Source organism: Mandrillus leucophaeus, unplaced genomic scaffold (genome assembly GCF_000951045.1).
Source record: "Mandrillus leucophaeus isolate KB7577 unplaced genomic scaffold, Mleu.le_1.0 Scaffold1055, whole genome shotgun sequence".
NCBI lineage: Eukaryota > Metazoa > Chordata > Mammalia > Primates > Cercopithecidae > Mandrillus > Mandrillus leucophaeus.
In genome coordinates, this window is record NW_012098710.1 from 909,713 (window position 1) to 937,096 (window position 27,384).

The 27,384-nt window shown below is 41.6% G+C and overlaps 1 protein-coding gene across 5 annotated transcripts in view; it reads left to right on the forward strand.

Moving 5' to 3' along the window:
- Nucleotides 1–27,384, forward strand: part of COL4A6 (collagen, type IV, alpha 6) — a 287,485-nt gene that overhangs the window by 227,947 nt on the left and 32,154 nt on the right. For all 5 annotated transcript variants that reach the window (XM_011982419.1, XM_011982428.1, XM_011982437.1 and 2 more), the window contains exons 6-22: nucleotides 635–751; nucleotides 3,116–3,184; nucleotides 4,847–4,882; nucleotides 8,305–8,367; nucleotides 9,195–9,230; nucleotides 9,410–9,451; nucleotides 10,466–10,558; nucleotides 11,883–11,936; nucleotides 18,238–18,297; nucleotides 19,662–19,706; nucleotides 20,201–20,254; nucleotides 21,091–21,160; nucleotides 22,201–22,308; nucleotides 23,247–23,387; nucleotides 24,283–24,387; nucleotides 26,109–26,269; nucleotides 26,743–26,922. In XM_011982419.1, the coding sequence (XP_011837809.1) occupies nucleotides 635–751; nucleotides 3,116–3,184; nucleotides 4,847–4,882; nucleotides 8,305–8,367; nucleotides 9,195–9,230; nucleotides 9,410–9,451; nucleotides 10,466–10,558; nucleotides 11,883–11,936; nucleotides 18,238–18,297; nucleotides 19,662–19,706; nucleotides 20,201–20,254; nucleotides 21,091–21,160; nucleotides 22,201–22,308; nucleotides 23,247–23,387; nucleotides 24,283–24,387; nucleotides 26,109–26,269; nucleotides 26,743–26,922 (1,434 nt within the window). The remainder of the gene's footprint in view (nucleotides 1–634; nucleotides 752–3,115; nucleotides 3,185–4,846; nucleotides 4,883–8,304; nucleotides 8,368–9,194; nucleotides 9,231–9,409; nucleotides 9,452–10,465; nucleotides 10,559–11,882; nucleotides 11,937–18,237; nucleotides 18,298–19,661; nucleotides 19,707–20,200; nucleotides 20,255–21,090; nucleotides 21,161–22,200; nucleotides 22,309–23,246; nucleotides 23,388–24,282; nucleotides 24,388–26,108; nucleotides 26,270–26,742; nucleotides 26,923–27,384) is intronic.

Below are 27,384 nucleotides of genomic sequence, written 5' to 3' on the forward strand. Positions count from 1 at the left end.
CTCAGTAGTTAGTACGGAGAAGAGGAAAACATACAGTTTTTGAACTGAAGCAGTAGCCTGATGTGTGTGCATGATGAAATGAGATTGAAAATGTGATTCTTGCAGGACTTGCTTATTTTGGACCAAGCAACTTTCAGGAGAGGGGGTGCTGTGGGAACTGCTTCTGCTCTATTAACCAAAATCCAGCATCATTTCCCGTGCAGAGCTTCCAATACTGAATGTCATGCCAGGCTGCTCAGGGTCTGTCTGGCCTGAGGAATCCTAAGGCCTGGCATGATTCCGTGTTCATATCATTTCAGCTGCCAGACAGCTAAGCCCAATTTTAGCACATGTTTGTATACAAGAAAGGTAAAGTTGCAAGACCTTGTGTATCCCATCTGTTCATGCTTGATCCCTTTGGTTTCAGCTTGGTCCCTATTAAAGCATTCATCCTTTTGGGAGGGACAACATTGAACTGTGATTAGACACATATGCTTGAGTATAAAGGAAAGACGTGCAAACATACATGATGGATCTAAGGTAGTGATCAAGGAGCCAGAGTTTAATAGCATGCTTGGCTTTTCTCGCTGTGGAGCCATTTAGAGTAGCTGACAGTCCTGTGGCTAACTTGATCCCTTCTTTTCTCTTTGAACAGGGCCATCCTGGACAGCCGGGCCCCAGAGGCCCACCTGGTCTGGATGGCTGTAATGGAACTCAAGGAGCTGTCGGATTTCCAGGCCCTCATGGCTATCCTGGGCTTCTCGGACCACCTGTATGCTGCCAGATATTTGCATTTTATTTCAAATGGCTTTGCTTGTCTCTAAGTGTGCCCTTTTTCTGCCTCTCTGGAAACCTCATTAAGATTTTGTGGGGCAGCCACTACAGACCCTTGTCAAATGTAGGAGTCAATACTGGCAGCACCACAACAGTAAAAGTCTAAAGAAGAATACCAGTTGCATTGGGGTGTGCACATGCTACACTGCTTAGGGTTGCCTTTTTTTTAATGTAGCTTGTGAAGTTGGCAAGATTGTTAAAAGGCTGTAGTAAATTTCATGGCAAAATAACACACTTGGGCTATTTAACATGGTCCCACATCAGACAATATTGAGGAATGTTTGGAAGACTTATATGGGATCACAGAAGCACTAACCAAAACCCGAAGGGCTTGCTAGCTTGGTCTATACCAGTGGTTTTTAACCAGGGGTGATTTTTGCCACTCAGGGGACATTTGGCAATTGCTATTGATATTCTGAGGCCTCACAACTGGTGGTGTGCTACTGGCACAAGACAGCCCCCTCCTCAACATCTAGGAATCATTTGGTTCAAAGTGTCAATAATGCTGAGGTTGAGAAACCCTACTCTATAGTAACAGAGTTTGTGGCTACACTCACACATCATAACCCTTGGTTATGGTATTGATAAGGTATTTATTGGATCCCAGTGTCACCACTTTTATTTAATTCCATTCATCCAGATAGGGCTCAGATATTTTGATCTAAGGGATCTCTAGTAAATACAATGCCCTTCCCGACTGATTTTACAAGTGGCTGGAAAGAGAAAAATAACACATTTCAGACCCATTCTCAACCTCCCTTGAAATAATCTAAATTCATGAGGGCACTCATTTGAGATATTTAACTAGAAATCACACCATTCATTAGATATGTTTTATAGATACGTGAATTAATTGACACTTCATTAGAAGAGCAGCACCACCACCTTCAGTGGCCAGGTTGGGGTGTGGGTATATGTGTGAGAAAATGAGATAGATGGACAAAGCACAAGCCCCAGATTGGCATATAGGACTTTGACACCTAAAAACTAAACCAGTATGCCGGGGGGTGGGGAGGTAAGGAAAGATGTATTGCTAACATAGGATGAGTTAAGTGAGTCGCAAAGTTCTCCAAAGATTGCCATGGCAACCAGGTATAGAATAAAACATTTCCATGAAAATCCAGCAAAGCAAGGACATGCTGCCCCCTAGAGGGAGAAAATAAATGTTGAGGTAATGAATACCCTCTGACAAAGGACAAAGGTAAAAACCTAGTCCTGTCTCTAAACTTAACCTCAAACCTAAATAGGAACTTGGACATGTATTTTACTAAGCTGAGACATATCCTTTGCTGAATACCGAACAGATCATTCAGTAGGCTTTTTTGAAGCTTCTTTCAGGAGAGTAGTGGCCACAAGAATAAGGTGAAACAGGCAGTGTTAGGAAAAAAAACCGATTTCTGCTTCTGGGATCGTGTTATTGTTTTATTACACCAATAATCCTTGTGCTGAAGGAATCAATCAATCAATAAATGCTTCAGTCCACAAAGCTTAGCCCTACCCCAAATACAAATCCTGACTTCCCTTAGGTGTAGGGACATTGATTATCCCCAGGTGTACAAACTCTAGCAGATATTAGCCAGCATCTGCACTAAGACAGCAAAAAATCTAGTTGAAAGATTGGAATTGTGTACTTTGAACCATTTTTCATGTTAGCAGTAAGATACACCAGCCTCTTAGACAGGCTTTGAATCTGAAGTTGTGTGGTAGAAGTACAGGCTGAAGGTATTTTTGTAGATATCTTTTAGACCGGAGGTCTACAAACTGGCCCACATGGCCTTTGGCTTGTGGCCTGCTTTTTAAAAAAATAAAATAAAATAAAAAGAAAGAAAGAAAGAAGAAGAAGAGTGTAAAACAGAGTTTAGATGTGACCCAAAAAGCCTAAATTATTTACTGTCTGGTTCTTTTCATGAAATTTTACTAACCTCTGTCCTAGACAAAGGTTCTGTCAGTGACCTATACCTGTGAGGGGTGAAGCAGTGAACTCTCCATTATATGAGTTATTTGTGGTTGTTCAGATCAGTACTCTGAATAGATGTAAAGGATCTGACTTTAACACATTTCAGACCCATTCAAACCCCTTCCCTTTACAGACTTCTGGCTTGGGGATTGGGAGGGCATACAGCTCTGAATCAGAGCACCTGGTCAAGGAACGTGTTTTGCCCCTTAGTACAGCCAATTTTGCCACAGAAAAAGTGACATGGTTTTAGGCTCTTGCTGTCCCATCCTTTATCTGATCAGATAATGCAATTAAAAAGACTATAAGTGTGTGTATTTCTTCAATTTTTTTAACTATTTTACTCAGGGGCTTCCTGGTCAGAAAGGATCAAAAGGTGACCCTGTCCTTGCTCCAGGTAGTTTCAAAGGAATGAAGGTAAGAGCCTGCAAGGCAGGTAGCTGAGTAGGCTATAAGCTGGGTTCCCCAGCATTGGGCCCCACCTCCAGTGAAAACATTTCCAGAACTAGCATCTGTGTCTCTATTTAAGGAGCAGACCAAGATGGATTTAAAAGGATCTGGAGCTTTTTGTGGTGGAAACATTGACATAAATGTTTGCAACTATACTGTCAAAGAGATTTGCTCTGCAGGATCTAGACCAAAAATAGGAGACAGATCAGCAAACAAACAGTTTGCATGGGTATCATTTTATTTCACAAACCAAGACATTTCCTTCAGGCAGATACCTTTTGTCTACTGTAGAATCCTTGTCTGTATACCTTGGTTTGAAGCCATGTATATCTCTGCCCATCTCAACATGGCCATTAGCCAAAGATCCTGGTTCTGCCCTTCTCTGTTGCTTCACACCAACCCATCACCCTAGCTGGGCACCTGGATGTCTGCAAAAATTGCCCATCAGCCCTGCAGCTGGCTGGATACTTTCATCTCTTTCCAGAATTGACAAGAACCTTCTGTGTTCTTGTGACTGTATTGCCTGATATCCTGTGGGTCCTAAGTAAACCCTGGCTTCAAATGTTTGGCCCTATTTCCTTGCAGAGCAGGACAGGAGTCCATCATTTCCCTGGTAGCAAACGAAAGTTTATGTGCCCAACATCTGAGGAGAAGATGCACCAAGCTCACTCAGCTAATTGATGGCACTTTTCTGTCTTCCATTAGTGCATAGAGCCTGGAACATTGGCAATCACTTTGGAAGGCAGTGATGGGGGTGGGTGGCTGGAGAGCCAGACAAGATTTAGGGTATGGGCTTCTAACTATAGATGCCATAATAGAATGTTTGAGTTGGAAAGGACCTCATGATTGTCAGACTTGTATTGGTATCGCTCATTTTACAGATAGAAGAACTGAGGTGTACTGAGGCTATGTGACTTGCTCAAAGCCAGTTCACCAAAGAGCTAAAACTCAGGCAGTGCTCTTTCCATGCAACAGAGAGCTGATTTTTTACTGTAAGCCAAGTGGAGTAAGACTAGCAGGTGTCAAAATTTGGTCATTGTCTTAGAAAACATTGATTAAATGGTTTTGCCAAAAATCAGAGACCCTGGATCCAGTGGAACACAACAATTTTCACAAGATGGTTATATTACTGATTCATGCAGTAACTAAAGATGCAGCAAAGTAATTAAAACGTAATCAGAGACTGTATGCTCTGTTGATTTTCCCTTGAAATGCCTGATTTGCATTGTATACACATGGGCACAGAATCTTTGGGGATGAAGGCACACGGGAAGGTAGCTTTGCTTTCCTCCAAAAGGAGTAGGAAAATCACCAGCCTACAGAAGTAGTCTCTAATTGTTAAGTTCCTAGCAAAGGTGAAAATTAATTAATCCAAGTAAAATGTGAAATCCTGTTCAGCCAAGGCTATAATATGTGTCTTCTACAGTCCAGATTTTTCTTACAGAAAAAAGTAAACAATCTAAACAGTCCAGTATGTCCAATTCATACATTATTTAAAACACAAGACTTTGACAGAGGAGGCCCAAGGTTCAGAGATGTGTTTTTGTCCCTATGAATGTTAGGTTAATTATCTGAAATATTGCAGGCTTAATTTATTGAACTCTTCAGTGTCCTGCCTTTGTTTCTCAGGGGGATCCTGGGCTGCCTGGACTGGATGGAATCACTGTAAGTTATTATTTATGTGTTGAGCTCTCAGTGTTGACTATCACTAATGGTGCATTTTAATTCTCCTCTATGATGTTCTAAGGTCTTTGTAGACCTCAAGGAAAATCTAGACAGTTGAAATCGAATGGGTCACAGTATTGACATTTTCCAAATGAGAAAGCACTGAGAGGATGAATTGTACACTGTCAAGTTGCATGACAAGCAGGCTTTCAGACTTTAGGCCAGAGACTTATGTATTCACTGGGATGTACCTTCCCCTAGTATTTTGCCTTTCATTCAGGAAGCATTTACTAAATGTTTTCTGTGTGTCGAGTGCTGTGGGTAAATCAAAAGAAGTAGAGCACATTGCTTTAAAAGGTATTCTACACAGAAATTCCTTCTAGGGACTCTTGATAATAGTGAGTCTATGTAAGGCTGTGAGTTATGTTAATAAGAGCTTTATTTTTCTTTAAGATTCCACATTGCCATCACTTTTTTTTTTTAAACAACTTAAGAAAAAAATGCTTCTTTCCTTCTTTTTTCTTTCCCTTTCCTGTATCCACTGTTTCTTTCTTCAGTCCTCTCTTTTTTCAGTCCTCAACTGATATTGAGCACCTAACTATTAGCGAAGTGCTATGAGTAATCTCTGAGACAATGTAGACAGTCTCTGCCCCCAAGGGTGGGAAAAACTAGTAGGAATGTGGCATAAGAATTCCACAGCAACTTAGAGGAAGAGATGCCATTCACTTAAGGATATGTCATGTGAGTCTTTATGTCTAAGAGACAGAAGGTAGCTTGTGAGAAGTGTGAATGGTGTTTAGCTGGCAGTGGAAGACTTTCTAAATAGAGAGTTACAGAGTTTCGTGGGAAAAAAGTAGGCAAAAAAAAATGGGATGTGTGCAAGCACACACAAAAACAGAGATGAATAAGGACCAAGGCCATACATATTCCCTAGGGCAAAACAATTGGCTTACACAGTGTATTCATTACATTTACAGAACAACCTCCACTGTACTTGCTGCATAGCTTCTCTTAGGTACTTGTTTTCCTGTCCACAAAGGTGCAATGTTTGTCCACATACACAGGCATGATATACAAACTGCTTCACTTTGGGGAGAGGGCGTTTGGTGGCTGAATAAGGTATTTGTGATCAGCAAGGTGATCACAGATGGCTAGTTATTTTCAAAACAATGTTCAGACTGTCATTTATTTCTGGAGGCCCTTTGAACTCCTCCTTTCTCTTCCTCCTGTCTGAGTTCCAACCTCTGTTACCCTCTCCACCCCTTATCCAGGCCCATGTCAACTTATTCCTGCTCCACCATTGGAAATGGACCCTTGCATTTCACCAGATCATTTTTCTCTTGCGATTTCACTGTCTTATGTTTAACATTGTTGTTATTCGATTCAAAAATTTTCTAAGTTCCCTTATGATTTTTTCTTTGACCCATGGAATATTTAAAAGTGTGTTGCTTCATGTCCAAATATTTAGTAGCTTTCCAGATATCTTTCTATTATTGATTTCTAGTTTTATTTTATTGCAATTAGAGTGAACACTTTGTGTTATTTAAGTTCTTTTAAATTTGTCAAGGTTTGTTTTATGGTCCAGCATATGGTCTATCTTGGTGAATGTTCCATATGCTCTTGAACAGAATATGTATTCAGCTGTTGTTGGGTATAATGATCTTAAAATTATCCATCAGGTCAAGGTAATGGATAATATTGTTTGGATCTTCTATGTCCTGACTGATATTTTTGTCTAGTGTTTCTGTTCATTATGGAAGGAGGGATGTTAAGATGTCCAACGGTAACTGCAGATTTGACTGTTTCTACTTGAAGTTCTGTTAGTTTTTGCTTCATGTATTTTGAAGCTCTGCTATTATGTGCATAGGCATCTAAGATTGTTATGTCTTCTTGATAAATTGACTAATTTTATCATTTTGAAACATGCTTCTTTATCTCTGGTAATATTATTTGTCTCAAAGCCTACTTTACCTGATATTAATATAACTCTTTTGCTTTTTTAAAAAAGTGTTTGTTTTATTATAACATTCTAATAGGAAAAATTTCAAATATACAGCAAAGAAGAGTGAATTTTGCAATGAACATGCATACCATTAATATTTTACTATACATCATCCCTTGGTATCCATGGGAGATTGGATTCAGGACCTCTCATGGATACCCAAATCCATGAATGCACAAATCCCTTATATAAAATGGTGTCATGTTTGCCTATAACCTATACACATCCTCCCCTATACTTTTAATCATCTCTAAATCACTTATAATACCTAATACAATGTAAATGGTATACAAAAAGTTGTTATACTGTATTGTTTAGGGAATTGTGACAAAAAAGAGTTTGCATGTGTTCCATACAGATGCAACCATCCTTTTTTAAAAAAAAGATATTTTCAATCAATAGTTGGTTGAATCCACAGATGTGGAACCCACAGATACAGAGGGCCAACTGTACTTGCTTTATCCTTCTATCCATCTATCCATCCCTCTATCTGTCCATCAATCCATCCTATTTTTTAATTTTTATTTTAAGTTCACAGGACATGTAGGTTTGTTACATAGGTAAACGTGTGCCATGGTGGTTTGCTGAACCTATCAACCTGTCACCTAGGTTTTAATCCCAGCATGCATTAGCTATTTTTCCTGATGCTGTCCCTCCCCCTACCCCACCCCCCGACAGGCCTCAGTGTGTGTTGTTCCCCTCCCTGTGTCCATGAGTTCTCATTGTTCAGCTCCCACTTATAAATGAGAACATGTGGTGTTTAATCCATCCTATTTTTAATGAATTTCAAAGTAAATGGTAGACAAGAGTTCACTTACTCCTAAATCCTATAGCATGCCTATCTTTAATTAGACTTCAATATTTGTTTGCAGTTTTTTCTCTTTATACAAAATTTACATACAGTGAAACACATAAATCTTAGGTGCATGTTTGCTGAGTTTTGACAAATGCATACTTGTATGCAATCCAAACCTCTATTCAGGTATAGAAAATTACTATCAACTCGGAAAGTTCCCTCCTGCTCCTTCTCTGTCAATCTCTGTCCCAATTCACTCCAAAGGCAACCACAATCCTGATTTTTCTCTATTATGCCAGTCCTAGAACTTCAGGTAAAGGGAATAATATAACCTCTAGCCTTTTGGGTCTGGCTTCTTTCACTTAACACAGTGATTTTGAGATTCATCCACATTGTTTCATATATCAGTAATTTGCTACTTTTTATTGTAGGCATTTATTCCACTGTTTGAATCTATCAGAGTTTATCCTTGTATCATTGGACAACTGGAACATTTCCAATTTTTGACTATTATGAATAAAGTTGCTATGAACATTCTTGTAGAGTTCTCGTGGACATACATATTTTCCTTTTTCTTAGAAAACTGCCTTGCTTTTTGAACTTGGTAAAAACTTGCCTCTCTAGGGCCCACAAGGAGCACCCGGATCTCCTGGAGCTGTAGGACCTGCAGGACCACCAGGATTACAAGTAAGATCAATTTAAGCTTAGTGTGTGATCACAGTATTCACATGACTGTTTTCCCTACCATACTATGGATTCAATGTAAGCCTGTGTAATTTAGGTCCTCCTGGTGATCAAGGGCAACCTCCATTCTTGGAGGGTTAAAGTAAAGCGTGCTCTTGCCAGGAGCTATTGGAGTTATTTATCAGAGTCTCTCTGACCATCCAATCTGTGTTTCTAAAGCCTCCCACCGTAGCTCAACCCGAAGTATAGCCCAGGGATGGCAGATCCCTGACACATTTATTGCCACCTTCCATTTCCTCACTCATGACAAATATTGCAATTAATCATACTACCATCACTATCACCCACCCTGAACACTGAAGAAGCTTCAGATTCCTTCCTAACACTGCATCTTGGGCAGCTCTACCTACCTACCTATTTTTCTGACACAAAACCTGTTTATCATCACTGGTAGAGGAAGAGCATAGCCAGTCATCTATGTGGTTCTAGGAAAGCTGTGTCCCCAGATTGTTCTCTCCAGTGCAAGAAATCCCACTACTCAGTACTTTGGCTTAGTTTCACCAAAGGTCATCATTTTAAAATTTCTGGCCTGTTGGGAGGAATGACACATGAAGTCTTCACTACCTTAGCATTAATGGGATTACCAGGTCAATTTGGGGGATTTCAAAGTAGATAACAGGGAACCACAGGAAAGACAGTTATAATCTACTATGCCAAAGCAGGAAAGAGGACTAAGTTACTGGGGAGTGGCTCTCAACAATTCTTTTGACAGAAACTAACAAGTGCTAACTCTTTTCTTTCTTATTTTTCTGATTTTTTAAAAAATCTAGGGTCCTCCAGGGCCTCCTGGTCCTCCTGGTCCTGATGTAAGTATACTTTGTCTTGGGGAATTTTGCTTCCTACTCCTAAGTACTCTGGATTTCCCAGAGAGATACTGGTTTGGTTAACCCTACTTTCTGGTAAAAAAGATTGCATTCCAATTTAAGTTCCCAGAGCTTATTTAGTAATTGATTTTGTTTTTCCTCCCTGTATCCCTATTCCCTAGGGGAATATGGGGCTAGGTTTTCAAGGAGAGAAAGGAGTCAAGGTAAATAGCTTTTAAAAAATACAATCTGCATTCCATATGCTGCAAGAAATGTGTCTGATTACACACATGTGCCTGCTTGTGTAAGAGGATTTGTTTTTTCGCCTTGGGAAATGAGCATTTAGATCCTCTGGTGGGATCTCTTGAGGGCTGCATGTATACATGCCACACATGGGCTATTGTGGTCCTTTTCCCTTCAAGATATTGTTATTCCCCTGCTTCCTACCTGTGAAAGGTGTATGTCTTACAAACATATTCCCTTGAAATAGATTCTTTCTCTTCCTTCCATCTGGGTCTTTCCTTGGTGTTTTGTGTATTCTGTTCCCTTCTCTTTCCTTGTCTCTGATTCCCCTCTTCTCTCTACCCTTTCTCCTCCTCACCGTCCTCCACTTCCTCCTCCTTTTCCTTTTCGTCCTTCTCTCTCTCTCTGTCTCTCTCTCTCTCCTCTATCTCTCTTCTTTAACTTCTCTTTCACCATTCTCTTTTATTTCCCTCCTTCTCTCATTTCTCTCTTTACAAATTGCATTGTGATTTCAGAGCCTCAAGCGAGGCTGAGAACTTGCCATTCCCACCCTTCTCTCACAATTGTACTGCCTTCTGAAGGAACAACTCTTGCCTCCAATGTTCTAACGTGGACGTCATTGCCTCTGCTTGTGCTCTTCGCAAGGATTAGAACACTTAGAGTCGGGTCATTGTTGCCAAGAGGTAGTCATTCACCTTGTTCTGATTCCTTTTTTACTCTCTTCTAAACATCCTTTCATACCAACCATGAACTTAAAGTTTCCTTCTATCCATCTTGCTCTTCCCTCTGCAGTGCTGGTATGAAATTCATTGGTCAGGCTTATAATTCTTCTCACCCTTTGGCAATGAGAGTTTTGTTTTCTCATTGGCATGAGGGTGAAGAGGCCAAAGTAAGAGACAGTTTATTTGTGAGTTACATCCAGAGGATAACCCCTCCCTCTAGAAAAATGGTCGGTGTGATTTTCACTTTGCTTAATGTTCCATTTGATCTTACAGGGGGATGTTGGCCTCCCTGGCCCAGCAGGACCTCCACCATCTACTGGAGAGCTGGAATTCATGGGATTCCCCAAAGGGAAGAAAGGATCCAAGGTAGTGAACATTTGAGAATAGGAAAAATTAATAAACTTTTTCCTATAATTATAAGAACTTTAATAACCAGACAATACTGGAAGAATAGAGGGTTCTGGGTAATGGATTTTTGTTTAGAAGTGAGAGTAAAAAGGCTTCTTTGTTTTGACTCTTATGAAAAGCTTTCTTAAAAGACGGAGTAGGTTTCTTGGTGTGTAGGTAGGAGTGTACCTGGACATCTGAGTATTCATTTAAGCGCTATTTTCTCTGTTTTAGTGTTGCAGATTCAATTTTTGATATACTGAATAACTTAAACATTAAATAGTTGTGTTTTTCCTCCTAACTCCCAACCCTCTCAATACTTATGATGTCCCCAAAGTACTGTGACAGAACACATAGGGTATGAATGGTTGCTCTTAAATTATCTTTTTAAAGAAGTTATTTGCTCTTAAAACTTGACCCTGAAAATAGGATATACTGTCACCAAGTGGTGACAAGAGATGCCCTAATTTACCTGATTTGAACTACCAAGGCTTACGCTATAGACTTGTTTAACTGAAATATTTTATGATCTGTATTTTTATGTGAGTCACTGTATACTACCTACATGGTTGTAATTGAATGGTTGTGTACTGTTAAGGTGTGCAGAGATCTTCCAGTAACTTGCATTTCCTGCCAGGGTTCCTTTAAGCTTTGTGATTCTGTTCCCATGGCCAAGGGGCCTAGGCAGGGAAATGTGTTTAGTCTCCTTTCTTTAAATTTGTCTTTGTGGAAGCAACAACTCCAAGCCCCTCCGGGTTTATAGGAACTAGTTGTTGATTTGGGAATGGTCTGGCAGCATGAAAGAGATTGTCTGCTTCCTCAATCATTCCCAAAACTTAAGGAGCTTTTCCATGGCACGTATAGATAAATTCACATATCAAAGAATGACAGATCAAATTGTTATGTGTCTCTATCCAAATTGTAATTGTTACCCTTTTCCCAAGACTATGGATTTCTCTGCTGCCTATAATTTTCTATAGGAAATTGTACTGAATAGCTTCTTCCACTAGAAAGAAAACAGACAATCATCCTTTCTGCCTCCCAATTAGCCTCAGTATTTGACATTCTGTTTTAGACAGTTATGGTCCATAATCCTTCTCCCACAGCAAAGAGCTCCATGAACTAAGACATCCTGGTACAGCTACTAGTTAGGGAGCCTGGGGAATCTGCACCACTCTCTGCTGCCCTAATCTTGATACCTCATTGGTTCCCCACTCCTCAGTCCAAGTACTTGCAGAGAGCCATCCTCCTGTGTGTTCGCTGCTTCCTGATGCTACTTACTAACCTTTGGCTGATTTTCCAGGGTGAACCAGGGCCTAAGGGTTTTCCAGGCATAAGTGGCCCTCCAGGCTTCCCGGTAAGTCTCTCTATTTGATCAACATGTATTCAAGGGTCTGATTGGACAAAAGCTGTAGCAATAGAAGGCTAACAGAAAGACTTCTTCCCATGGATATTGTAGAGAATGCCACCATCTTTATTATTAGAAGGCATTTAAGGAGATGTTCTTGTTTCTTAAACACATGGAGACATAAGCATGGTTCTCCATGAGGCTGTGTAACTTAGAGGTTATTAGCTCAAGCTCCATAGTTAAAACAGACCTAGGCCTGACTTCTGATTTTGCCAGTTTCTAACTATGTGAACCTGGACAAGTTTCTTAACTTTTCTGAGCCTCAGTTTCCTAACCTACAAAAAAGGGGAGAATGTTAGGGTGGTTATGAGGATTAAATGAGATAATATGCATGAAAAGGGCTTACTACATGTCTAGCACTTATTATTCAGTTAATGGTAGCTAATCTTAGTAATCCTACCTTCACTTTCATATCTGCCTTTCTAGCTTAGATTCTTACACTCATCAGTTACCTTTAGAGGGTCCCTATGTGCCAGGCATTCTGCTGGACTTGGAGGTTACAACAGTAACTAAGTAAAAGTCCCTGTCCTTGAGATTACATTCTAATGGAGGAGTGAGGGAAAAAACAAACAAGAAACCAGCAAACAGATAAATCTATAACAAGTTCATATACTGGCGATATATAAAAGATTAAAGAAGGGTAAAGTGATGAAGTGTGGATGGGGAACAGGGTGGTCTACTTGGGACACAACAGTCAAGAAGGGCCTTTCTGAGGAAGTGATGTATGAGGTAAGGCCTGCATATTATGAGGGAGCACGTCTTGTGAAGATCAGAAAGAGGGTTTAAGGCTGAGGGAACCGTAAGTGCGAAGACCTTGAGGTTAAGAAAGCCTCAGTACTTTTGAGGAACAGTAAGAAGGTGAGTAAGTGGAACAGAGTAAGCAAGGCCAATAATTCCAGACAGAGAAGTCAGAACCAGATCTTCGCTACCTTCATAGGTCAATGCAGTTTTTTATTTTTAATGTAATGGGAAGCCATTCAAAGGCTCTGACTTGTATTTTTAAGATCACTGTGGCTGTGGGAGGAAGGGGAGAGGGAATGGGAAGGGTGGAAGAGCAAACACAGAGGGTATGGCAGTAGTCCAGGCAAGAGATAGTGGTGGTGACTTGGACTATAGTGACAGCAATGGACTTGGAAATAAGTGGATAGATTCAAAATGTAAAAATGTTCAAACTTGTTATTAGGGAACATTTCAAACATTTACAAAAGCAGAGAGAATGTCATAATGATCCCTCATGTACCCATCACAGAGTTTCAATAATTAGCAACTTATGGCCAATCCAAAGCAAATAATAGACATATCATTTCATCACAAATACCTCTGAATATTTAAAAGGTAAGGGCTTTTTAAGACATAGTGACAGTATCATCATCAGTAATTTGTGATCAGCGATTAATATCAGTTAAAAAGGCAGAATTCAAATTTTTGATTGTCTTATAGGTATATATATTTTTTTACAGTTGCCTTGTTTGAATGAAAAGCCAGACAAGAACAATGCATTACATTTGTTTAATGTGTCTTTTAAATCACAAGATATGTTTTGAAAGAGCTGACAAGATTTTCATGGATTGGGAATAGAGATCAGGTGGAAAATAGATGAATCAAAGATGACTAGGCCTGCCTGTCCTTGCTGGGCCAATGGGGATAGATGATTCCATTCCCTCCCTACAGTACTTTGAAATAGTTTGGGTCTCTCTGGGTGGCCAGAAAGCAGAGCCAGTGGAGCCAGTGGCACAGGTTCCTTCCATGATGATTCTTATTACTCCATAGAAATAAAGGGGGCATGGAGAATCATCTGTTCAATGCACTTGATTTTAATCACCTCTGTATCTAATGAACCGGAAAGGAAGAGAACCCTAGTGTTGGAGACAGAACACCCAAACTTTAGACCCAGTCCCTGCTCTGGGACTTTGGCAAGTCACTGAACCTCTCTTTATATCTGTAATTTGACAATGGTCATATTTATATTTTTTATTTGTAGAAAATATTTCTACATTTTTATAGGGTGCGTGTGATATTTTGTTACATGCACAGACTGTGTAATGGTGAAGTCAGGGTATTTAGGATATCCATGACCACAACATTTATCATTTCTATGTGTTGGGGACATTTTAAATCTCTCTTCTGGCTACTTTGAAATATACAGTATATTGTTGTTAACTATAGTCCCCCTACTCCACTATCGAACACTAGAACTTATTCATTCTGTCTAACTGTATGTTTGCACCCATTAACCAACCTCTCTCCATCTCTCCCCCTACCCCACTCTCACACCCTTCCCAGCCTCTGGTATCATTCATTTTACTTTCTACCTCCATGAGATAAACTTTTTTAGTTTCCACATATGAGTGAGAACATGCATATATCTACTCTTTTAAGACACAACTAATAATGTATGCAAAGTTTCTTTAAAAAATATAAGGCTGTCCTGTTCAATAAGATAACCACCAGCCATGTGTGGCTACTGAGCCCTTGAAATGTGGCTGATCTGAAATCAGATGTACTGTAAGTGTAAATTACACACCAGATCTCAAAAACATAGTATGAAAAGAAATCTAGAATATCTCAATAAGATTTTTTACTTTGATGTTAAAATGACAATATTTATTATATATTTGTTTAAGTAAAATTTATCATTTAAATGAATCTCTGTTTACTTTGCTTTTTTAATGTGGCTACTAGGAAAATGAAAATAACATAGTTGCTCACATTATATTTCTATTGGACAGTACAGATATAAAGTACTTTGCAAGTGAGTTTGGGAATAAGGTTTTCACCTTCTTTGTAGAGCATTTCACATAGATTCTAGCCACCTGGCATTGTCCCTGTGAGGCAAGCAAGGTGAGCCAGGCTTATCTCCCTTATACTGATGAGGAAACTACAGCCTCAACGGGTGAAGAGATTTGTCCAGAATCACGCAGCTAGTTATTAGCAGAGCTGAGATTGAAATTCAGCTTTCTTGAATTCTAGCCAATTTGATGGCTTTTTCCCCATACCATACTGCCCCCTACAGTCCAGTTTGTTCTAATCCCAGGCGTGGTGGGGTTTTTGTCTCTAAATCTCTACAAAGGATTTTATGATCTCCTCCGGTGTTATTGGCTTCACTGGCTCACACTGCCTCCCTCCCCTTCCCTTCCACATCCGAACCCAGAGTATTTCCCCTGCTGCAATTTCAACCCATTCCCTTTAGTCCTGTAAAAGAAAGAGACTGACGACAATGCAGGATGATAAATTGCAGTACCATTTCAAGCTCAGTATTTCCAGTGTTTCAGAGTGTGGGCTGAAAAATAGAAACCCCAGTTGATTGTAAAGACATCAAAGCTGGAAAATAACCCCTTTACATAGAACAGCATGTTTTCATAGGGTGGGAATTAAGAAACCAGAATTCTCAGCCCACTTTGGCACAGATTCAAAGTGTGACCTTGGCCAAATCAGGTAACTCCTTCACAGTCCTAATATCTCTATCTGTTTAATGGGAACATTCATAGGTAATTTATATGAATGCCTTATGACAGAAAAGTTATGAGGAGAAATGTGGTAATGTATTTGTGATACTCTGGACCTTTCAGAGGAAATGTGCTTCTCAAATCCAAAGCCTTCACATCAGCTTTCAATTATCCACACTTACTGAGAAACAAGGCAGCACTGAAGACAGAAATCTCTATGGAATTCAAAATGTTCCTTTTAACTATTTGTTTTCTTCCTATATGAGTCCAAATCTTTGTAAGAGACGAAGTGCCCAACCTGAGAGATTTGCCCCTCACCTTCTTTCTCTTGGCCCCTCTGCAGTGACCAAACATCCCTGATTTTCTGGCTCAGTCCTCACCTCACACATTTTATCCCGTTGTCTCGAGCAACACGCTCACACTTGTAGGCCACAGGTCTTTCCATGGAGGTCGTCAGAGAGAATTGTATATCCATTTGCCCTCTGTCCAAGGGACTAGCAAACACAGGGGAAGGCAAAAATGGAATAGATGAGGGGAGGGATAAGAGAAGAAACTGGCAAATCCTGAAGTAACTATTGAGTAGGAGTAACTACTAGGTAGGTGGGGTTCTTCAATTGAGCCTCCTCAGAACCAAAAAGCATCAGGAATCCGGAGCCCAGGAGAGCAGGCCTGGAAACAGTTAAGCTAGCTCCAGTGAGGCTTTCCAGGCCATGGGTAAGTAGGAGTGTGGGAGCAGCATTTGCAAGATTACTCATGAGGAGGACTGACTGTGACGGGGCCAGTCCCAGGGCATCTTGCTAGAACAGCTTGTTCAGCAGGGTCCCTGTACAGTGCCTCCCTATTCTTGGAGACAAGTTGAACCTACAGCACAGCCAGTGTCTTGCCAAGCTATTTATCTTTTGTTGGCTCTAACCCCCACACACAAATTTGTCTTTGTTTTCCTTTTTACATTTTTTAAACATATTTATTTTTGTTCACACTATAGCACAAGCTCTCAGGCCCTCTGAGAAAGCAAGACTCTTCTGCTTTCTGGAGAAGTAGTACAAGGCCCCCTTATATTTATAACTGAGGGCAAGACAGATGGGGGCACAAGATGGTTCCTGAACATTCTTTCCTTCACCCTTTGCAACAGTTTTGTTCTCTAGGTCATTATTCCATTCAGTTCAACAAATATTTACTGGACCACCTTGTATGTGTTCAGACTGTAGTAATGGGCCTTGGAGAAAGATAAAAGAGAGTGTAATATAGGCCTCATGCTTATAAAACTTTCATATGCAACCAATCTTTGCACTTTAAGAGTTTGGGGCAGCACGGGCCGCCACAGATTTCATGGACAGGTGAGAGAAGGCTTCTTGAAGTGTTTGACCTCAGAAGCCGACAGACATTCCACCAAGTCGCAGCATGCCTTGGTTTGATGCAGAAAAACTAATATTTTAAATAAGTTTGCATTCAGTTTAACCCACGAGCCTTTCACATTAGAAGTTTAATGTAGCATGAAGGCTGAGCTATTTGATGCACAGTTATATAAATGCAGAAAAGAGAACAGGTAAGTACGGGACCAAAGCCTGCTTTGAATTGGATCCTACACACACACACACACTCTCCTCCCAATAAAAAGACAATGAAAACAACCCACATTAAAAAAACAAAAACATGACTAGCCAAAAGGAAACAAAAATGAAAAACCCTGGGCCCAGAAAGCCAAGGGGTGCTCAACCAGCTTTCAGTACTCATGGGAGCGCACTGAGTATGTATGTAAAAGGAAGAAAAAGCTACAAATGGGATTTGAGCAGGTGAGCCAGGTCACATTAAAGGGACAACAGATGTTCCACAACATTTAGTGTCTTTCCTTCATTGCCTCCTTTACGTTCACAATAAGCCAAAATGTTGTTTGCTAAATCTGTGCTCCAAAAAGTACAATTTTGAACAACAGCGCAGTGGCCTCATTTAAGTTTTCTGTGAAAAACTTTGTCCACTTTAGTAATGAACTCTTCTGTATCTTGGGGGCCCAGACATTTATTTGCCTTGGACCCAGAGGGGAGGAAGTTCTTTCTTACTCACTCTGCTTCTTGGAGTTCCTGCTTTTCCCTAGAGAATCTCCAAGTCATATTCATGGCTACAAATCCTCACCTCCGATGAGCAGGGCAAGAGGGATTGGAGACCATCTCACAGTCCCCTTTGGACTATCTCTAGGGCCAGGCAAGAGCCCTATAGTCCCAGTACAGGAGCTGTAGGGTTTCAGACCATGCCTAGATAGAAATGCTTCTTCCCACTGAAAACAATGTTGTGCTTATTATGTCACCAAAGGGGAAAAGCTCTTGCTCTTCCCCCTAGTATCAACCCCCAAGAATTTGCATAATCCTCCATTTGTAGGTCAAATAATCAAGTTCCTAAATGATAGAAGGCAGCCTGTTCTAATGGAAAGGTTCCCGGAATGAAAAACACAAGATCTGGCTTTCTCATTCAATTTTAACTTATCCAGATATTGGTTTCCTCATCTGTAAAATCAGCAAGGTTAGATATTTAATCATTTCTATGCTGTTAGCCTATGATACTATAAATACATGGAACAGTGTTGTAGGTGGGGTGGGGGGCATTACTTCTAGAACCAAAGGGGGACCTTGAATGAATGGTCCAATTCATATTCAGAACTTACGTGCTTCTCAGGCAGTGACAAGAGACAGCATGGTGAGCCTCCCTAAGGGGAGAATGGAGCTTAATTAAAATAGCCCCCTTGTTTGGATGAAGCCAGGAGACCAATGAGAAAACAAACTTTATAACTTGTGGTTTCTTTTTTCATTTAGGGCCTTGGAACTACTGGAGAAAAGGGAGAAAAGGGAATCCCTGGTTTGCCAGGACCTAGGGTACGAACCTGGAATATTACTTGCCTGGGTCTGTCAAGTCACCTTGTCCATTTTCTTTCCTGTTTGCTTCTTCATGTTTTGCAACTTAATTGCCACCTAAGCTTCTCGTTTCTCCTCAACCCAATGGCAAGTTCCTAAGACCTCTTTCTCTCTTAGCCCCATTCCCTTGATTGAATCACTCTCTTGAAAAGGAAAGAGGCACCCTCTACTCTAGGTGGCTCCTCAGGCTATTTATCTCCTTGCTGTCATGTATCATTGTCTTCTGGGCTAAAGAATGATATGAGTGTTGCCTTGCTTTCATTCCATTCTATTCTGAGGGAATTGAGCACAGAAGTGGCACAGGAATGGAAGAAAGAGGGCCAAGTGCAACCTTTATAGGACAGAAACAATCCTGGAAAGTTCTAGAACATAGTGAGTGATGTTTGGAGTCAACAGTTTCCAATAATAATCTCATTTGAAATGGAAAAATAACTATTAGCCTCTCTGATTCCTAGCTTCGGGCACTTAGGTCTTGAGCTAGAAGCAGCGGGCCAAGCTTAGCCTCAAAGAAGTAACATTTTAGAGAATTGTGTTGTTAAGTTGACTATGAAGTTTATTAAGTAAGAGTCCTTTGAGTATTTAGCCATATTTATCCATTACCCTGCCATTTCTTTCTCTACTTTTCCCCCTCCCTTGTCTTGAAAATACATATAATCACCAACAAAGAATGCATTTGAGGTGGAAGACGAGGCCCTCCCATAATCTATTTAAAGATCTCCTGACTTGGAACGAATGCAGACTAAGTATAATACCACCCAGCCCTTCTATCAAATTCCACCTACTACTTAAACTGTTTCCATTTATTTGGCTCTTAAAAAATGCTCCATGTGGCTATTTAGCCTGATGGATTAGTGCTTAGAAAGAAGTCATTAGGCCAGGCGTGGTGGCTCACGTCTGTAATCCCAGCACTTTGGGAGGCCGAGATGGGTGGATGACTTGAGGTCAGGAGTTTGGCCAGCCTGGCCAACATGGTGAAACCCTGTCTCTACTGAAAATACAAAAATTCGCCAAGTGTGGTGACGCATGCCTATAGTCCCAGCTACTCAGGGGGCTGAGGCAGGAGAATTGCTTGAACCCTGGAGGCGGAGGTTGCAGTGAACCAAGAATGTACCACTGCACTCCAGCCTGGGGAACAGAGTGAGACTCTGTCTCAAAAAAAAAAAAAAAAAAAAAAAAGTCATTAAGCCAGGTCTAGGAACATTCGCTTACCTGATTTTAGGAGCTGCTAAATCCTGAACTCAGCTGTACAACTTTGTTATATAAGTCTAGTGGCTTTTTCTAGGTAGCCTATTGATTTTTCTAAGGTGTAACTATTTTCTTTACAGGGTCCCATGGGTTCAGAAGGAGTCCAAGGCCCTCCAGGGCAACAGGTATTTTGGTTAATATCATTAAAGCCTTCGTGTATAAAATCCCAATTAAAAGTCCCCCTTGCTTTACTTAACATGGCCAAAGGGAGACATTACTTATAATGCAAATTGTTCATCTCCCTTTTTTTTGGTATAATCTTAGCCACTGTCCTCTTTTCTTTTCACTCAAGAACATGGGTATCCAGTGTCAAGTTCAGTGCCTTGCCATTCCATGCTGTGGTCATACATCTTTGGCATGCTATCAGGGACTAGCAAGGCCAGCCTGCTTGTATCCGTGTCTAGCCTTGTGGCCCTTGTACCTCCTAATATGTAAATTGGCTACTTACTGCCATATTGTCTTCTGGGAGATTTTACAGCTTCCAGAGTCAGATAGAAGCCACACATACCCTGCAATGTCATCCAAGATCCCTGTGCCATTTGCCCTGGCTTAATCCAAAGACCAGACCCTCTTATGCTCTCATACTTTCAACTTAGTGGTAACTATGTTTCTGTCACAGGGCAAGAAAGGGACCCTGGGATTTCCTGGGCTTAATGGATTCCAAGGAATTGAGGTAAAGTTGGGAAGTGAAAAATCCAGGGTTGGTAGGTAGAAGGGTGAATTACCACAAATGTCTGTATATAAGATGAAGTATTTTTAATATTTTGACCTTTTAAGTTTCAATTTTTTCTCAAGAAATGCATGTAACCTACTTTGAATACACAAAGCTGCTAATGAGCATTTCTTAGATACTACTTGATCGGTGGTAAACTAAGGGGCAGGGGCTGGTGACAGCAAGTCCATTCCACAGATGAGGAAAATTTTATTCATATTGCTTAGAATTACCAACTGTTGGTTTTATTATTGTTTTAAATTCTCTACAGACAATGCATCCCCTTTTTGCCTACACCTGGGGCATATAACTGCCACCATCACACCCTGGATATGCCACTGTATGTGTTTTTAGTACCTAAGTCTGTCTTTGGGGAGTATTAGAACTCCTTTAATTTCCTCTGCCAGACATCATCCACTAACAAGGGTTGTGATGGTAGTAGAGGCCCAGGCCTGTTAAGAGTGGAAAAAAGTTAAAACTCTGTTCTCTCCTTAGCACTACTTAGGTACAGTCAAGGCCCAGAGCAGACTGTCCTTGAGTAGAGTTGCAAAATAAAATTGGGATCCCCTGTCCTTGACAGGTTTGCAACTGAATGTTAGGCCTCTGGCCTGCTTTGTGTCACCTTCATCTTAAATTTATGGGACTTTGAAATTAACCTATGGACTAGTTGACCCTGAAAATCCAGGGTTATAGAAGGAAGAACCTTTCATTTTCCTAGGGATGGGCTTTAATGGCACATAGATCTTGGGTAATAAGGACATGGAAACATTTGTGTTTAATGTACTTAATCTTTGCAGGGTGAAAAGGGTGACATTGGCCTGCCAGGCCCAGATGTTTTCATCGATATAGATGGTGCTGTGATCTCAGGTGCAACTTCTCATTAATTTGAGTAGAAAATAAAGACAGGAAGTTAAATCCTATATCCCCCGTAATTATTAAAGGATACTTAGTTACTCGATTGTTGCTAAACTTGACACACCCAAGAGCCCCTCATGGCTCCTGAACTTGGGTAATAAAGCTAACTCCAATCTCTTGGGCAGAGAAGCCAAGCCCAGCACCCTGTTTTTGTGTTGAGTCCACTAAGCCTAGGATTTGGGTCTGCCTGGGCCTGAATTTGGTGAAAATGGTTCTCCTGGCGATGCTTTGGGAAGGATGGATAACCACCCCCCAGCTGGGCTGACTTCAGTTTGATACTATGGAATACTCAGGGCCTCATGTAGGTGATTCTATGCATGCTTGAGCTTGACAATTTCATAGGAAGTGGAAAAGTACCTTTGGTTAGGGAAGCAAGTGACTGAGAGCCCTCAAGAGTATGATGCTTAGAAAATCTGTCTTCATCTCTCCTTGTCCTAGTTATTGTGTGTGCCCAACTCTTCCCTTTACCTTCTCCAAATATTGAGATGCCCAGTATCTCCAGCTACTTCTTGTTTGACCAAAGGCTTCTACTGTAGTTACTCTTCCATGGGTCTTCCCACTTATTTCTCTCCTCTCATCCTCTAAGGCCCATGCCCGGTTTGGTATTAATATTTGACAGTGGCTTCCTGTGTGCCACTCACAAGAAACATATATGTGTAACATAAATAGTGGACTTCAACATCTTAATCCAAATGGTAGACATTTTAGGCATTACAGCAGATTAGTGGTAGAAGAAGAAGTACTTACCAGAGCTTACCATGAAAGGCAGGCCGTGGCCAGACCAATTCTTAATACACTAATGTTGGCTCCAGAAGGCCCCTTGGCTCCAGAAGACCAATTATCATGTGAGGCCATTAGCATGAGAGACTTGGAAAGGGCAAGAAAGGCACTTCTAATGCCAGGACAGCTCCCTACACCTCTTCTTGGGCATTTTGTAGCATCTGTGGGCCTCCTCTGCCTTTATTTACTGCTGTCTTTCATTACAATGCCAGGTAATCCTGGAGACCCTGGTGTACCTGGCCTCCCAGGCCTTAAAGGAGATGAAGGCATCCAGGGCATGCGTGGCCCGTCTGGTGTCCCTGGCTTGCCAGCATTATCAGGTAAAAAAAAAAAAAAAAAACTAACCCATCTCCTGCGCAGATCAGTCCGCTATACACTGTGGTTCCTAGCATTCCCTTCTGTACCTCTGGGTTGGGGCACACACCTAGCCGAAGTCAAAGAAGAGGTAGACTATAGTCAGTAGGTTCCCGACTGCCAGCCCAAAGCTAACGTATGTGGGGGCTGGGTGAGCAGCTTTTGTTTTTGGCTTAAATAATGTATCATAGCTGGACAGGCAATCCTAGACTGTCACTGAGGTTTGCAGCAACAAGAGGGGTCCTGGGTTGAGTTGCTGGAGCTGTGTCACCCTCCTGTGGATATGCCATCCCAGTTGATGCTTGCCAAGAGGGGCTAGCAAAAGCCCAGATGAAGATTTATACCCAGAACCTTGCTGTAGGATTCAGCCAGGTACTGAATGGTCCCAGGATCCTGTGGGTAACACTCTTGAACTAATCACATCCATATGTCATTCTATAGTGACATGTGGAAAAAGGCAGGCCAGAGTCTGGGATGCAGTGATGCCCCAGATATAAAGCTCAACTTTTACTTTTAAAGTCACCAGTTTCTAAATTCCTTGGAGATGGGCTGCTGTGAGGATACCTATGGTTTTAAAGCAGTCACCTGGAAATGGTACAGCTGGCCCCAGCACCAAGTTGGGAAAAAATCAAGAAGTGAAAGGCTAGAGACCCAGATTTTCTTCTCAGGTTTGCCACTGAGAAATGCTGGGCCCCTGATCATGTTTCCTCTCTTCTTTGGGTCTCAGTTTCCCAAGAGATTAGGCTAATTGATCCCTAAGGATCCTTCTAACTCTGATGCAAGAGAAGGGCAAATGCTTCCCTAAATTCTTCCTTGGATTTGTTTCCAACATATGCCACAGATAGGAATACTCCAGAGAGTGGGGTGATATAGTGAGCATTTGTGTGTGGGCTTATTTTTCCAGGTGTCCTAGGAGCCCTAGGGCCTCAGGGATTTCCAGGGCTGAAGGGGGACCAAGGAAACCCAGGCCGTACCACAATTGGAGCAGCTGGCCTCCCTGGCAGAGATGGTTTGCCAGGCCCACCAGGTCCACCAGGCCCACCTGGTAAGTTACTCATTTCTCTTTTGGTCTCAAGACTCAGATGTGATCCAGACTGCAGAACAGTCATGATTTTTGAGGGGGCATCTCACAGGTGAAACAGCTAAGCCAGGATACATGATAATTGCAGAGGGGCAGCCATGAAGGCCCCATCGTCCCTGAGTCAGATCCCTGCCTCTACCAGTTATTGATAACAGCAGAGTGTTCTCCATCAAGGAACAAGCAAACTAGGGCCTAATGCCTTCCAAGTTTTGTACCCATTCCCACTCCATCTTTCACTGTTCTCAGCCTTTAAGTTTGTTTTTTCAGCTCCTAAAGAAGCAGCATTGGTTATTTTGAGCTTGCCCTGGTCCACAAGGCTCCAATGGGGTGGGCTGAGAGACTGAGAAAAAAAGAAGCCAAGCCTGGACCCTTGAGGTGGCTGCTAAAAGCCTACACAGGGCCTGTCCTTCTTAGATCTCCTACTTGAGTGTGAGATTCTAGATTCTGAGAGAAAAGCTGGAAATGCTGCCCAGAATGTTTCTTTGTACCTTAAAGCCCATATCCACTGCAGCTTGCACCTCTTTCCTCTTTTGTCCTAAGGGAGGTTTCTGGGGTAGACATTGGTACTGCTGAGTTTTAGAAGCTACCTTGTTCATTCCTCTAACCCCGCTGTCTAGTACAGTGCCTGGAACATAATGGACATTCCATAAATATTAGTAGAGTGAATTGAACCAACAGAGGTCCTGTTGACTCCTTGCTGCAGATTTGGGGTCCCGGTCTTGAATTTTATTTGTTTGTCTCTGCTCTGGTTGTTGAGCCTCAAGGACTTGGGCCTTGGTGATTGAGCTGCTGTGGTGAGTTAGGGAAGTCATCAGGCTTATACAAGTTGCTAATCCTTTATCTGTTTTTTTACCCAAAGGTCCAGAATTTGAGGCCGAAACTCTACACAACAAAGAGCCAGGGTTCCCTGGTCTCCGAGGAGAACAAGGTCCAAAAGGAAACCCAGGCCTCAAAGGAATAAAAGGTGATTTTATCCCCTTGAGTTTCTTGGTCCTCCAAACTCCTTAGAGAAGGCTTTATGGGGAATGAGAAAACCAACAGCCTGGGGAACCTAAACAGAAGCAATTGTGGATCTTGTTTGGGGCTTTGATTTTAGGATTGTTAGAAGTGCCATATTTGGGTCTCTAAGACTGAGGCTAGCAATGGAGGTCACACAGGACCAAGTTGTTCGCAGGCTTCTTTTTCTTTCTCCTCTACCTGCAGCCCAGGCTGTTAACCAGTGCATGCTGCTACCCCTCCCAGTTTGCAAGACCAAGGATGTAAGCCACTTACTACCTTCAGCCTTAAGCAAAGTGCTCTGAACAGGTCAAGACCTGGGACTCTGAAAAACCCAACTGGCTCCAGGAAAACAACCCTAGCCCCCACTGGTGTTGGAGAACCAATCAATGACCGCAGCTGCCTTTGGGTCATTTCCCCCTTCTATCACTTACTGTGAGGGGAAGATGCTCAATAAGTCAATTCATTATGGTTGTGGCCTAGGCCAGGGTGGAGGAAGAAGTGAAACTAATGACAGGAGAGGGGTTTTGGGATGGCCTAGGGTTCAGTAATTCAAGATCTCTAGGAATAAACTGCTTTCCTCAGGCTCAATCAGAGAAGTTCTAACTTACTCCTCTCCTTTCTCATTGCTCTGTCATAAAATGTCGTTACCTAAGTATATAGAGGCTGGTTAAGAAATGCCTGAAAGCTTATTCTCTACTATTCAGGTCCCAGACAAACTATTTGATGGAAAAGGGCATTAAATTAACTTAGATGTTAATTTTGGCCCTTACCTAACTCACTACAAAGCTGGTGTATTTCTTGATACCATTCACAGTCCTAAAAAAGGGACATTTCTGATGCTCCCCATTCTGTATTTCCATGGAGCTGAAAGATTTTCTCTAAGTATGGAATAGTGATAGGGATTCTCAAACTTCATTATACATGAGAATCACCCAGGGGAGGTTATTAAAAATTAGATTATTTGGTCTGGCCTCCTGAGACTGAGTGATTAGGACTGAGATAGGGCCCAGCAAGCTGCCTTATAAGCAACCATCACAGGTGACTGATACAGGATCACATTTAAGAAATACTAATCTGAAGAACAGACTATTCTCTTAAGAGTTTTAGGAATCATCAGTTTTCTAAAAGTAAGAAGGGGCCCTTCAGAATCTTAGGAAATTCAGGGTCACCGATGTTGGCACCAATTCTCATTTTCCAGACAATAAGCACGGAAGATATAGGGAGTTGGACCATAGTGCTAGTGACTCCTTGATACCTCTTCAAAGGTGCTTTGTTGAAATCCCTATCATTATTTATTTGGCATTTGTCTCAACGTGTACAAAAATATGTACACATTTGTGTCATGTGTACAAAAGTCAGGTGAAAAGACATTTTGGTAAAAAAAAAAAATCTTTGAGCGGCTTGAATTCCAGACTCTCCGCTGGTTAGTATAGGTCAGTGGTTCTCAACTACGGCTATACTTTAGACTTACTGATGGCTGAGTCTCATCCCTGACTAACAAAATCTGAACCACTAACACAGACATACTCTGCTGGAGAGTGAACCAAGTTTATTTGAGTGTGTTCTCTGCAAGCCTTCAGATTGCCTCCATGGAGTTGTTCAAGTCACAAATAACCACTATCAATTCTTCATTCTTCTTAGAAAACAAAATGACCCACTTCATTCTATGTTGTCTTTTTCTCCCAGGAGACTCAGGTTTCTGTGCTTGTGACGGTGGTGTTCCCAACACTGGACCACCCGGGGAACCAGGCCCACCTGGTCCACGGGGTCTCATAGGCCTTCCAGGCCTTAAAGGAGCCAGAGGAGATCGAGGCTCTGGGGGTGCACAGGGCCCAGCAGGGGCTCCAGTAAGTCTTGCCAAACTTTGACCCTGAGGATGCAATGGAATCTTTCCAGTGCCCTTCAATCCCCCCAATTACTTTTCTAAAGTGCATACAAGAGAGGTGGGATTAAAACAAAGTTTTGGGGTTTTGATCTACAACAGGAAGTCTAACTATAGAGTCTCTTAAAGTCCTTTCTGCTTTAACATACCTATTTTCCCTTCTCTCTTTCCCCACTTTCTTCCTTCCACAACATTGTTTACCTTTGCCTAGCAATGTGCTGGCCCATGAAGATAAAATAGGAATTAAGGTGAGGTTTCCATCTTCAAAGATTTCAAAATTTACAAAAGGTGCAGAAATAAATGGGCAACTGTTATTCAAGATGACAACATAATCAGTGTCTATAACAGTGCCAAGGTTCTGCTCTAAGTCATAATGCTAAGTGCCAGAATTCTATGAAGTCTGCACCTTCTGACTCCTCCCTCTTCTCTCTTTGTCAGGGCTTAGTTGGGTCTCCGGGTCCTTCAGGACCCAAAGGAAAGAAGGGGGAACCAATTCTCAGTACAATCTCAGGAATGCCAGGGGATCGGGGTGATTCTGGCTCCCAGGGCTTCCCTGGTGTAATAGGAAAACCAGGCAACGATGGAGTACCAGGTCTACCAGGTCTGCCAGGACTTCCGGTAAGTTGATCGTTCCTGGGTGATTAGCTCTACAGATCTTTACACCTGACTTTGTTGGGAGGTCTGATGGCCACTGGACCATGAAACAGGGAAGAACAGAGTCTAGAGTACCTTGTCCCGCCTCTGCCACTGAAACTTTTTGCTTTTTGATTTTCCTTTATGTAAAGTGGGAGTCATTTTCTCAGAATGGATCATTGTCTCATTTGATAAATGCTAGTAACACCTGACCATATGACTTAAAAATACTTCAGCTTCTCAGCAACTTTTCTCCTCAAGTAATCTAGCCACTTTCTGTGATCTCTAGGGTTGTTATTATCCTGCTCATTTCTTGCCCTGTCTCCTCACCCCTATCCAGAAACTTTTGCGTTGTTAGATCATCCAGAGGAGACAAGATTCATATCCACTAACTAAAGTCAAAGGAGACTGATTGATAAACTATGATGATGATAGAGAATTTTAACA